Source organism: Athalia rosae, chromosome 2, assembly GCF_917208135.1.
Source record: "Athalia rosae chromosome 2, iyAthRosa1.1, whole genome shotgun sequence".
Classification (NCBI taxonomy): domain Eukaryota; kingdom Metazoa; phylum Arthropoda; class Insecta; order Hymenoptera; family Athaliidae; genus Athalia; species Athalia rosae.
Genome location: NC_064027.1, coordinates 27832771 through 27846575, shown reverse-complemented (window position 1 = coordinate 27846575; position 13805 = coordinate 27832771). Strand labels below are relative to the sequence as shown.

Sequence of the window (13805 nt, the reverse complement as noted above, 5' to 3'; positions counted from 1 at the left end):
AACGATGTAGTGTTTCCCATTACTACATCGTTTTTTCACCTTATCTAAAATAAAATTGCCGAATTATTCTGATATATCAGATATTACGTTTACAACAACGAAATAGGAATACTACAATATTATTATTTTGCAATTTTTTTCGCGTCTTTTTATTTTTCATTTGTCGTTAATATATGTATATTTAATATTAATATTCATACATTCATTATTATACTAATTGTATACGTATACCTTATTGTATTTATTCATCTATTAATTTTTTTGTTATTTATTGTTATTTTTTCTTTTTTCATAATTTTAAAAAATTTTTTATGTGGTTCATGAACAATGATGATTAACCCATATACAATGTGAAGTATATGAAAAAGAAATCCATGAGAAACATTGCAAATTCTTTTTAAACTATAATGTATATAATACAGTATATATGAATCGAGGATATTTGTGATGAAGGTGCTTTTACAATAATGGTAGGCCGTTAAAAGCCAATAAAACAGTATACCTCTTATATCCACGCAATAAGACATTATTTTTCTCTCATCGATGTCCTGTTTAAGATACAGGTATATCATCAAAAACACAGTGCCTCATAATTGGTATTATAAATATTTATATCTAATTCGTACAACATATTATCGTTGATTAATAATAACTAATGAGCACAAATTATTACCTCATGACTAATGAAATGTAATACCCAGAATTCCGTCTGATATCTAATTCAACCAAAATTTCACCAAATTTGTCGTTTTTCTTTCAACTTAATTGACATTTTTTAAATACTGCTTTATTGTGCTAACTATTATGCTTATTATCATCGTTTTTATTATTGTTGTTATTGTTATTGTTATCGTGACTAACATTATTGATGTTATTATGAATATTATTCTCAGTGCTAAAACGAAACTTAATACGAGAATGGCAGGGCAGAATGGCCGTTTAATTTAATTGCTCGATGCTTTCAACCGCTGTAACTCACATTAAAAGAGAAAAAATATAAGTCCTACATGATCACGATTGATAAATCATTTGCTTGCATTTTGTTCTTAATTTATACAAACCGTATTACTTTCACGCTACATGAAGTCACACGCATATACATTTATTGTTATTATTATTGTTTTTATTACCTATTATTATTCTTGTAATAATTATTGTTAATATTATTATCATTATTATTGTTATTATTATTACTATTATTAATATTATTATTATGATGTTAGACTACATGCAGTGATAGTTCCTTGTTTTTTAACTTGTTCTTCTTCCTTTATCTCGGTTAATCATCATTATTTAATAATTTAGTCTTATTAATATTGTTATTTATTATTTTTATTTATTATTATTATTATTATTGTTATTGTTTTTACAATTATTATTACTTTTGTGAAGAGTTTTGTTCGTAGAATGATATAGAAAATTACTTGGTAATAGAAGTACACAGTACTACAAAGATTAAGTAGATGAATACATACGTCTCAGAGTGTTTATTCACGCTTCTTCCTTCCGCCCCTCTGCCCACAATTTTGTAAGAACTTTATATCAACCGCGAACTCTACTCGGCAGAAGAGTGGATCTTCATACTAATCTGTTAAAACTACGAATTACTTTGCAATGTCAGTATTGCGATAATTGTTTAAACATCAAAGAAAAAAAAGGTTTAGAATTGATTCGAGGAGCAGCAGTAAAAAATTTTTGCATGTTCTAAATAAGAACTACCCTGACGTATGTGTGCATGTGTATAGAATTGGGCAAATCGGTGATGATAGGTAATTTTATAGCAGATGTTAGTGGGATTCAAAATTTCGCATTTTTCATTCATCTTTTAAATACTTATAGAGAATAATGGATTACAAAACTCGTCTTTGAAATTTATCATTACAGCAAAATTCTATGTATAATCATCATCCATTTCTTTAGTCCCACCTTTTTTGGTCAGCTCGTTTTTTTTTTTAATTTGTTTTTCACTTGTTCATATTTTTGTTAGTTATCGAAGATCTTAAGACGATAGAGTAAGCTAGGACTATTTATTATTTGTTTCTCTTATTATCGTACAAATCGCTGTACGAATTCGAAAGACTAGGAGAATTATTATAAACAACACATTGCTAAATATTAAATACGGGAGGAAATATACATATAATTAACAATAGGTAAAGTTATTAGGCAGTTTCTCTGCTGGAATATTTAAAAAGAAATTCTACAAAGCAATCTTACGTTCCAGCCGATTCAAAGGGTCATTCTTACTCAGGTGAAAATATAAAGTTACTGTACGAAATAGTTAAAAGTTACACGCTGTATAAAGAAAACGAAAATAGTATGGTATTATAATAGACGGAGTCGGCGTTGCATTTGCTTAGCAGAGTTAGTCAACGTCGAAATTTTGGAAAAATGAATACAAATATACACAGTAAATAGTTTTACGTCGCTTCCACGTTTACAATGATTAAAATATCACTCTCATACAGCATCCGACAAGTGAAAAGTAAACTCCAACGATCAAGTTGGTTTCAAGTATTACTTCGATAAATAATTTCAATGGTATTATTTCCGGTATCGTACAATAATAGAAAACGTTCAACATTTAATTGGAGGGCTCAAGTTTTGGCGACAGTTTACAAATATTAATGTATATGGTTTTTCTTTCCGATTTTCCTCTAAAAAACTTTATCTTTGTAACTATTCTAAGTCGACATATAGTAGTAGTAGTAGTAGTAGTAGTAGTAGTAGTAGTAGTAGCAGTGGTAGTAGTATGTATAGTTAGATGGCTACGATATTAATTAATTTTTGTTTACAATTTATTACAGAATAATTATTTTATTTATTTACTTTCCGATTGTTTTTAGATACTCTTTCGTTTTTCGTTTGTTTTTCAGTAAGTTTTATTCATCTCTTGTTCTCTTTGACGAAAAATTAATAATCTGGATCTGGTTGTAACGACTAATCCACTGCAGTAGAGGATTGATAGTGGAATAACACGAACGAATATAAATATTGAGAATTAATAGAAGACTGCGGGAAGGCAGTGTTATTCCTTTCTATTAAATGTGAAAAGGATCGGTATTATAATATGAATGCGAAAAATTCTAAAAAAGAATTTTCACGCTCTTTTTCAGAGTACAAGCTATGCAATTATCGTTAACGACTACTTGATCCTCATTGCGAAAATCATTTGAAACTGCAGTGGTTAAACGATCCGTATCAGCAAAGCTATCATAATTTGACTATCATTCAAGTCATGTTGTCTGTTTTTTTCAGTTGATGAATATTTATAAATAATACAGACAATGCACTTTGCTATCTACAATCCAAGTTCTTTTTTTTTTCATTTTGAAGTCATAGAAATGTTACAATGGTCAACAATTTCGTAACGATACTTATCAACATCTTCGAGACATATTTATGTACCGGTTAATTGAAAAATTAGACGTCATTTTCATCCTCAACGAATGAATAATCTTCATTTATAATTTGGTCTTGATCTCCTGTTTTCAATGATCAGTTCTGCAACTGTAAGTATCTTAATTCAGAGATAAGCATAAATTTTTTTCTAAAGAGTTTCAGTCCGAGAAAACTCTGTCTAGTTATTGTTGTTTTCCTTTCTTTCATTATTGTTATTGAATTGGTTTTCTGAATGAGAGACGCATTTCAAACCGATCCTAACAATCGGGCGCAACTTTACGGGTTTAATTAATGTAATTTTTGCTGCATTATACGTTTGCTAAAGTTTTGTCTTTTTCACGAGTCGCATCTCCTAGCACGATGCATAGTTACTAGCGCAAACTACATGAAGTTCGAGTTAATTGATAATTAAAATTATGTTAATCTTATCTTCGTTTTCAAGTAATCTTATTATCTTAAGATGAACAATAAATCTAACTGGGAAAATGTCGGAAGAAAAATTTGTCAACCTTTTTTGTAAGTTAATAGAACTAATAATAAATTCATGTAAAAAACCATTACAAAAATTTAATTCATGGAATATATTTCTACATTACCTCGCAACTATGGAAATATTTTCGTAATTTTTTTCGTTTCGTTTTTTTCGGTCAACAATTACTAAACTCATCAAACATATATAATACATAATTTATTCGTTTTTCACTAATTTTCTCTACACTGGGTATTATTCCTTTAATTTTTTATTGGTAAATATAATGGTGATATTTTATCAAAAAACAATGGCACTCATTCAGTCGACCTTACTATTTTGCAACATATTAAATTATTACAATTTTCGACACCTCAATTGATTTTAGTTAAAAACGTGTGGATGCCGGTGCATACAATTCAAACGTTGTTCTTTTCTTTCTTTCAAAAATCTTGTTATGTTCTTTGCGTTTCGTCTAGGAATCAAATTCCCGGCTATGAGCAAATATCAATTCAAAATATTTTTTTTTGTCGAATTTAATTAAAAATTAATATTTCTTTTTTTTTTTACTATCAACTTTAATTCTTTTTCTATGTTACTTCTAGCTTTATAGCCACCGTTTGTTTTATTTATTGATTTATCGTTTTTTTTGTTTTGTTTTTTCTACCAGTCTTTTTTCCTTCTCCATACCTAGGCAAAATTAACTATCAAAATCAACATTATGAACCCTGTATATAAATATTTTGGTTTGTGTTTTTCTCGGTAGTTTTCTGTAGCTCGAGCTGCGCAATTTAATGTGACCAAATCGTCTCTTCTCGATTTGAGTGATTTGAAAATTTTTATTTATAACACACAAAATAATTTTGGCGTAATTTTGTTATTTTCCCTACCTTGAATTAACCGAGCGGAAGACTTCGGAAGGATAATTGTTCATGTTTCATTTTTATTTCACCTGAATTAGTTTTCAACAGCTCGAGTACGTACATGCCACGTTATTCCCGAGTTAAGAACCAACCATTTTTTCTGGTCCATCTATAATGAATTAATATATCCATCTTTATAAATTTTTTTTTGTAAGTTTTCTTTAGATAATTTATCGATAACGCTGTATAGTAGTTTTCATCATGCTGATGTTGCTCTTGTTCTTTCGTTTTTTGTTTTGTTTTCGAATGGATAATTCATTTCACCCATTACTTTTCTTGGTACACTTCTTCTCGACGACATTGTATGCATATCGTATATAATATATAATTTAAATGATAAACAAGGGAACACAATTATTTGTACTAAAAATTGAGTTGGTTATTCTTTGTTCTTTTTTTTCTCAAAGGTGGACTCCAGGGCCATATCTTATAATCAGGATTACCGTTTTCTTGTTTCTTGGCATGTTTTAGCCCACATTTATATATAGCTTTTATAGCCCACCTAATAGTGAAGCTATAGTATGCGTACATTACCTGAAGTTTTTTTTTCGTTATGAAAATTCATTGTCACACATGACTAAATTTTTTTTATCCATATTTATAATTATTAAACGCCAATCTGCCACACGGCTCATCTTGATATACATTATTTATGAAATCGTGGTTTTCAATATTCGGACAAATTAAAAAACTAATGATCCGAAGTAAAATATCGCAATCTTTGAAGACAAGTATTTGTAAATGAAAAAACTTTTATGTGAACTGTTAGATTTCAGATAAACAATAATGACAATAATAGTAACGAACAATAATGAGAATAATAATATTAATAATAATAATAACAACAACAGATAAGCTGTTTGTCAGATGAAGCTATTTTGTTCATCGAGTCAAGACTCTTACCTACCTAATCACAACTTATGTATAACGTGTCTTCTAATTGATTGCAAGACTTTGATCCTCTTTTTTTGGTTGGATAACGTAATGTACTCAAATAACAGAAAAAGTTCGTTTTCTTCACCTGTTTTGTCATGTTTAGGATGCACGACGAAGGTCACCAGGAGAACGAGGCCTCTCGAATGTCCTCAATATAATCAATCGGATTAGCCTTCGCTGCTACTGCTAGAACTGGGTGTCAGCCCAACTAATTTGTGGCTAACCGTTGGCAGCACTTTTGGTTGCAGTAGAGTTATTGCGGATGGTCCAGCGATATCAGTTGTGTGCTAAAGTCTCCAAAGGCTAGATTTTCTTTGAACGGGTACTGATCCAGCTGCAAATAGATGTGTAGCATAAATATAACTCAGAATAACGTCTCTCGAGTTCCACCGTTAACGTAAACTCGGTTTTACTGTAAATAAAGAAATTTCACTAACTGGCATGTGATATGACCACCATATCGATGGGCAAGGAGCCTCTTCTTTTAGTCAATGGTTCTGGAATAGAATCTCTTCTAAGCATATCCCTTTTCCATCTCACGCTGTTTCCATTATCCATGTTGTCTGTGCAGCCAGTAAACATTTCAGGACCACCGCTGCTTCTTCGCCTCAGAACCTTTTTACGATTTCTAGCTTTGCCGTTAACACTATTTCTGTTGTAGACGTCGCGTCGTAGTTCCGAAATATCAGCTGGAACTGAACCGCGTCTTAAAGATAGCGTCCCGGAGATGGGAACTGTCGGATCTGTTATACGGGAAGAATTATTATTGTCGGGACAATTGGCCTCTTCACCTGCAATAATTATTGATGGTTAAAACTCTGGTGTTTTGAAAATTTGAGAGAACAATTTTGCGCACGATTTGCTTACAAGTTGGGAAGAAAGCCGTATCCGAAAGACTTTCCAACGCGGTCTCTTGCGGTAGACTAGCTCTTCGCGGAGACGGTAGATTCTCTTCTCTTGCACCCAGTGCTGATCTATTTGAACCCCCACCTAATAGTGAAGCAGAAGCAGTTTCGTTAGAACGTTAGAGCCAAAATTAGTAGCAGTTGAATAAACTTATTATTTTCATCTTTGGAGTGTAAGTGATACTTGATTCTTTGTTAACATATAAGTTATTGGTATGATGGGTATGAAACTCAACGCTCTGTGTACATTTATAAAAAACAAGAACTATTCTCAAATCGATATGCTTGAATAAATACTTATTTTAGTAAATATATTTACACATCGTTTGGCTTGGATACATTTAAAATAATATTTACATTGCAACTATCACAATATCAAGCAAAACTTTAACTAACATTGGCAAAACCAACAGGAAAAACAAAATAATAAAAAGATTACGCCTCAATTTTAGTACAAATTTCTCTGTAAAAATATTTGTGAGCAATATAATACATGTGTATATAATGGATATAATCTGGATGTGATTAAACACAGTATTCCATCCTAGTCAAAAGTTGGTGTATGTATTTTACATGTAATGTAGTCTTATATGGCGGTAGCGTACTTTGGTGTCTGGTCATGTCAGTTGGGACAGAACCTCGCCTGGAATAACGATCACCTCGTGGTGCCACAGATGCCATTAAAGCGTCATCTACCTTTGATAAAAGACCAACTGGAGCCGAACTACGCCGTCTAGCCCACACCTAGAGATATAAAAAAGACATGGCTCTTGCTATACACACCCAAGTGTCACAAATTTTTAAATTCATAAGATGATTGGTTTGCGAGACATTTCAGCAATGAGGTGAATTGGAGCAAAATTTTCATGGCCAGAATTGTTTAAAGTAGCAATGTGTACCTGACTGGGTCGTCTGTTTGAGCTGAGAACTTTGCCGTCGTCGCTGGTTCTTGGGTCGACGTTCTCTTTCATTTCCGGCTCGATACTGAGCTTGAGAATTTTGGCAGCTCCTTTCTCTCTCCAATTCTCTGAATCTCTTTTCGTGCCTATAGAAACACTATCACTCGTCAAATCACTTACACTTTTCCTTGGTTCGCTACCACTATCGCTAGAGCTACTAAGAACACGGGGTGGTGAGTCAGGAGGAGTACCAACAAAGAACACCTTTTGTGGAGCTTCAGATGACACCGGTATTGCACTAAATCGTCTATTATTACCCAGAGATTCATCTCCTGCCACATCGAGCACTGGTATTGAAAAACGTCTCATAGAACCACACATGGATATTGGTTTGATAGAGCTTGATTCGTTTGTTGCAGAACCGAGCACACCGATTTCAAAGTCAGTCGCTTCTGTTGTGTCAGTCAATTCAAAATGGCACCCTTGATTCGGATATTTATCACTTCCATGATCCGTTTGAGATGGTGAAGGGTTTGGCACCACGTCCTGCACATTTATCAAATCCAACTTGGGGCCAAAATCTGGCAGTTTCTCAGAGGGCGGTACATTTATCATTTCGGATGTAGGTTCCACAAGGTTTGACGTCCAAGCGCAAGGTCTCTGATTTGATTTAGCTGTTGCTATTGTTGACAGAGTATCTGGGATTTGGACTGAATGTCGTCTAGCATGATCTGGACTCAGCATAACGTCTTGTCTTCTCATTAGATCTGGCACAGCAGATCCTCGTCTTCTGACTGAAAACATTTCCGATGCATCGTGTTCCCTCTTATGCACTCTGGCAACATTCAAGGTAGCACTTGACCGTCGGCTGGATTCTGTACTTGAATGTAGTGTGCCAATTTCAGGGGGTGTTTTACACTGTGCGTCGGAACACAATCTATCTTTTACAGGACTTGGCGTTGAGCTTGATTGACTATCCCCTTCTATCAAGGCCTCGGTACACTGTGACATTTCCGCAGTTGTTGACATGTACCTCATTCTCACATAGGGTTGCAGTGGAGGGAATGTCTGCTGTCTTGTAAGCTGTTTAGTTTGAGCAGAAGTTTTTTGATCAGGTTGTAAAACAGTACTCAACCGAGATGCTTCAGCGCTATTTGTTATGCTGGCTATACTGGGTTCAGGCAACAGATTTTCCGCACTAACTGGCCGTTCCGTACTTTTGGTAGCGGGTGAATCGTGCAAGCTACTTCTAGAGGACATTAATGACAACGAACTATCTCCCAGAAGACGTTGATCTTCGAGCTTAACCAGTGGAGTTTTGAGCTTCTTTTGTTCCGTTGGCAAGCTTTCTCTCCTGATGATTGTTCTTGCAATTGGCAGTAGTTTTGGAACGCTTAGCGGCACAGAATGCCTTCGTCCGACACGTTCGGAGCAGATTTTTCCTGGTAAACTAGGCCTTCTCGAGAGTGGGGCATCTGGAATAAGTAAGTCAATACTCCCAGAGTCTTCCGCGGCTCCTTCGTCATCTGAACTGACTATGTGGTCGACTTCTTCAAGCTCGGATATTTCAGTTTTCGTTTCTTCAGCTGCTTCCTGCTGAATTAAAGCCTCCCATCTAGTTTGATTACCCTTCAAGTAATCCATTAAATTCAAGCTTAGACCAGTGCCTAAAAATCGGTGCCATTCTTCATACAGCGGTGTTACTACAAATTTGAAGAATCCAGCTTGAATTTTCGGTATGCTCGTTGTGTGCCTGTCGCAAAGCGGAGTAACTGGTAAATTCAACTGACGCTCGTAATCTCCTTGGCGAAAAAACTCTTCACAAACTTTGTGCGACCACTTCCGAGATATCTCCCAAGGTCGACAAGGGTTTGAAATATCTGCACATTTCAAAGCTATCTGAAGAATGAAGTGACGATCTTCACCCCTCTTCATATCCAAAAGATTTTGGTCCAGATATCGCTGTTACAAGTGGAATAAATATTTCAATTACAGCAAAAAAAAAGGTTGAATATTTTCATGAAAAGGCTTGGAATGCATTTGTTAGACTAACCTTGAATCTTGTCAGAAATTCTTGTTGCCTTGTGATGTCAGTTGCCAAAATAAGCGAGCTGATATGTCTTTCAAGCTCAGGCCTTAATTCTGGTTCCAACTGTTCTGAAACACCGCTTTCCAATAGGCACCCGATAGCCGATCTCCAATGGTGATTTTCCAGCACAGATGTATTCTTTGCAAAAAGACAGCATTTATTGGAATAACCGATCGACCAGGAGGATAAGTGTCAGGCATTTCATCTAAAGTATCAATCCAACTTTAATCGACATATTAATGAAAGCGTGGGAACTAATTCGGTGGCGCATTTAGACATCACAGAAAAAAAAACCAAACACACAATAAACAAGGAATACAACATTTAATACCTTACCTCATAAAGCGCAGCTAAGTGATTACTTGTGGCAACTAAAAATGGCTGATTAACACCTGGGTGATCAAGGTCGTGGGTCACTGCTCCGATTAACGATGCCATTATTTCCAATTGACTCAAGTTTTTTCTTATCTGTATCAATGCACGATACCATGATTTAGTTGTACATATTCTCTTTCCATTCAAATTTCTCTTTTATTTATCAAAACAGATGATATACATACCTTTTCTTCTTGTAGGAAGCAATGCATAGCCTGTGTGACGTCGGTCGCGTGTATACTATTGTGGTAGGGGTTTGTACTGTGGTAGCCTTCTTCAATTAAATCTGCAAGAAAAATCTAGGTCAATATCTGCATTTCTATGAAGAAAAAGATTCCTATATACGATAATAAGTGTAACTCTTTAGCTTTCCGAGAGAGAGAGAGAGCACATCACGTGAACACTCTAAATTTGCATTTTAAGTTGAGCTAAAAACCACCCAAGTAGGGGTTACATATTTGTATCGGAAAAATTTGAGAGTCGGCGTGTGGTGAATTTTTTTAAATTACTACTGTAGTAATGAAAACGTCATTGCTCTGAATCGAGAGAAGCAACCAAGATCGATGAAGAACTGTTTCAAATTTAACGATCTGGAAGAAAAAATAGTAACTTGTACTTTCTTATAATCGATTTTCATAAAATTTGATTTGTTCGCACCCCTTAAGCACCTGAGAAAGTTTGGGTCAAGTCGAAGTATGTGGGGGCATACACCTTCACCCATATACCTGAAGCCTGTAGCTGTACAAGCGGAATACCTAATCAATTCTTTTTGTATGGAAATGTTGCATGGAATGAATACATAAGTGAACACCTTGAGTTGGTTGGCCCGATAAACAAAGATGTGGTATAGATTCGGAATTTTTCTTCCGGGAATCTCTTGGTTGAATATTTATTATTTTTAAATCATCTACCAAGCTGTTGGATCGTTCCATGTACTTTAAGCGGTGTTAGTTATTGGTACGTGGAGTAAAAACTGGTTCATGAATAAGCAATAGTTTCTATCACCTTGTTCGAGATCTCTCTTTACTATTTCTCAAAATTCAAGCCACAGATATAAGTCATGTTTTAATTTTTTTTACTTTGAAACTATGCTCTGCTTAGTTAAAAACAAAAATTATTTACTCAGAACATCGATCGATCAAATAGCGAGGGATTGATTTATCATTTAGGATGATAGCTGTGCAGAATTTAGAGTCTGAGCTACTAACAGAAATAGGGAAGAAAAAAAAGAATCGTAGAAGCAGACTTACTGAATAACTTCCAAACTCTGACAACATCCAATTTGAAGTATTCCAGGAGTCCGTACCAGTGAAAGAGATGAACGCATAGAACTGGTAGAGATCGACCTTAAAATACGATGAAACAATGATGATAATTACATGAATTATTCTCTAGGAAATATTGTGTCTAGAGATATGAATAATTTGCTCACCTCCGGTCACAGTCTCAAGGGCAAAGGCATTGAACCTCCAGTTCCCAGATTTGAGTAAAAGACACTAAAATGTAGATAGCGATATTAGTGATGGTATATCAAAGCTCTTATATGCGTTAATTAATTGATGTTATTTGCTAATAAAAGATATATTTACTGAGAAATTACACAAAGAGAAGCTGATTACACCAGGACTTGCCGTCTGTTCGATCTTTGCAAATACAAATGTGGGCATGATAATCTCAAATATTATGGGTTCTATCAATAATAAAGGCTCTTTATCCACCCTCAAGGGGTATATAACCTAAAAGGATGATGGATAGAATAATTTGAGGTTACCTGGACTTGTCCGTGAAAAATATCGTCCAGAATACCAGGATCCTGGTTCAAGGACCTTGTCGTCAATCGTTTGCGTCGTCGTTTATGCATTGTAAGAAATCTTCCGGTGTGTCTCATTCTTTCTTTTCCGGTTTCCAGAGCCTCGAGAAGGAGCCTATCCGCATCGGAAAGACGGCGTGAATTTGAAGTTGACCCTCGATGTGTTGAGGGAGTATTAGCCAGACAATGCGAACCCCCTGAAGATGCTGCCGTTCCAGCGTCTTCTGTAAGTATAAATCGTGAAAAAAGGGCGTGTCAAGGATATCTTCAACAAGCAGGAAAGCTCAAGGAACAAGTTTGTAGAGTTAACATGTTATGGATCTGCACATCCCTTCAATTGCCTCAAGCCTCTATAACAATAACAATTTACTTCAACTGATCATGGCTAATTAGGTAAGAAATGTTGATTTTTCGACAATGAAAAAATAGTACCAGTTTTTTCGATTATACTTTTCGGTTAATTTTTTACATCAGGTAATTTTCCAGCATAGCCTAGGTCAAAAGATCGACACCTGAACAATCATTTTCCACGGTTGTATTATTAGAATAATGGAAGACCTTGATCTTTCGTTCGGATTTTTGAATCCGGAGTTGTCTTCATATCAGAGAGTTTCATTTGTGTATCGACAGGTATTTGCTTAAATGGGACACAGCTGTATGTATATGACCCCTAAAATATGACCATAAATTATTTTTTCTCTCCAACGATAAAGTAATAATTGTCGTTTTATTCTCCGTCCGATACCCGGATGTGCCCAGGACCTTGATCAGTCGCATTTTGATGATTTAGAGTATTGATTACCAAGCAACACAAGTAAATACATAAGGTGCGATTCACATTTATCTCTAGCTGTTTTGTAATATAATTCCAGAACTATTCCTTGGTTCGTTTGAGTGAAGCGGTTTTCTGAGCGAATCGATCTCGTCAAATTTGAATATAAGTATCATGGAAGTTCAAGTACCGAATTTTCATTGTGATCTCTAATTACCATTGATTGGGGACGTTTTTCTGCGGACTCGATTGCAAGTGGTTGTCAAAAAAAACATATAAAGTATGAAAAAATAAGAAAGTAATTTCCTGTATGGACGTGGTAGGGCGGTCAGATAGGCAGGTAATTACTTTTCATCCTGCACTGACAAGAGAGAAAAAAAAAAAAAAAATGAAAATATATGGGCTTATAACGACAGTAAGCAAAGACTGTTCACCTCATATAAAACTATATAATGAGATTTCTATAAAAATTCCCAAATTTCTTCGAATTAGCGAAGATGTAATAATAAGATTTCAGCAGCGATTATACTATTTCAGGAACGATCAATCTCTCGGCGAGGTTTTAGAAAGAAAAGAAAAATACAACGAAAATGAATGAAGAGCAAGAAATTTTTCTCCTTCGACTACTAGTAATTAGTATTGACGTAATAATAAAACGTAAGGTTCATATTTTTATTTAACGACTTGGTTGACTTATCGGAGGTATGTTTCAACCCGGATCGAGCCCCACATCACTGAACTACTTCTTCCCACGCGTTGACGTAATAAAAAAAAATGTGCAGAAAATCGGTAAAACTGTCCAGTAGCAGTTGTCACGGTATTGAAAGAAATACATAAACGATTACTCGGAATTATAATACACCCACGTGGAATCGAAAATTCAATTTGTTACAAGAAAAGACCAAAATTCGTATAAGTAAGTCAGCCTGCAGGTCCGAAAATTTGGCCTGTATAAATGATTTTGAAATTTAGAGGGCAACTTGTCGCGGTTGATGAGGACAAGTAAAAGAATTTAACGGAGTTAATGGGAGTGAGTAAATTGCAGCGATTAATTTCTATGACTATACAATATTCTGACGAGCCATAATTTTCATAGAAATTTGTATGATGAGTTGCAACGCAGGTGTTGCCCTAGTTATATGAATAAGTATAAAAATTGACAAGTAGATAATTAATATTAGCTAAAGTCTTCAGCATGCACGATATAACTTATAACAAGTTTAAA

General features: G+C 34.6%; 1 protein-coding gene across 17 annotated transcripts in view; it reads right to left on the bottom strand.

Moving 5' to 3' along the window:
• Positions 1 to 26: 26 nt before the first annotated feature.
• Positions 27 to 13805, bottom strand: part of LOC105685760 — a 51751-nt gene continuing 37972 nt past the window's right edge. For 13 of the 17 annotated variants that reach the window (XM_012400143.3, XM_048650681.1, XM_048650683.1 and 10 more), the window contains 11 exons: positions 11770 to 12032; positions 11431 to 11494; positions 11249 to 11344; positions 10184 to 10284; positions 9960 to 10091; positions 9588 to 9761; positions 7535 to 9496; positions 7241 to 7379; positions 6598 to 6720; positions 6168 to 6521; positions 392 to 6064 (listed from right to left, as the gene is read on the bottom strand). In XM_012400143.3, coding sequence (XP_012255566.2) covers positions 6018 to 6064; positions 6168 to 6521; positions 6598 to 6720; positions 7241 to 7379; positions 7535 to 9496; positions 9588 to 9761; positions 9960 to 10091; positions 10184 to 10284; positions 11249 to 11344; positions 11431 to 11494; positions 11770 to 12032 — 3455 coding nt within the window. In that variant the 3' untranslated portion in view covers positions 392 to 6017. Of the gene's footprint in view, positions 45 to 391; positions 6065 to 6167; positions 6522 to 6597; positions 6721 to 7240; positions 7380 to 7534; positions 9497 to 9587; positions 9762 to 9959; positions 10092 to 10183; positions 10285 to 11248; positions 11345 to 11430; positions 11495 to 11769; positions 12033 to 13805 lie in introns of those variants that run through there. The other 4 variants (XM_048650682.1, XM_048650684.1, XM_048650680.1 and 1 more) reach the window with 2 other exon arrangements.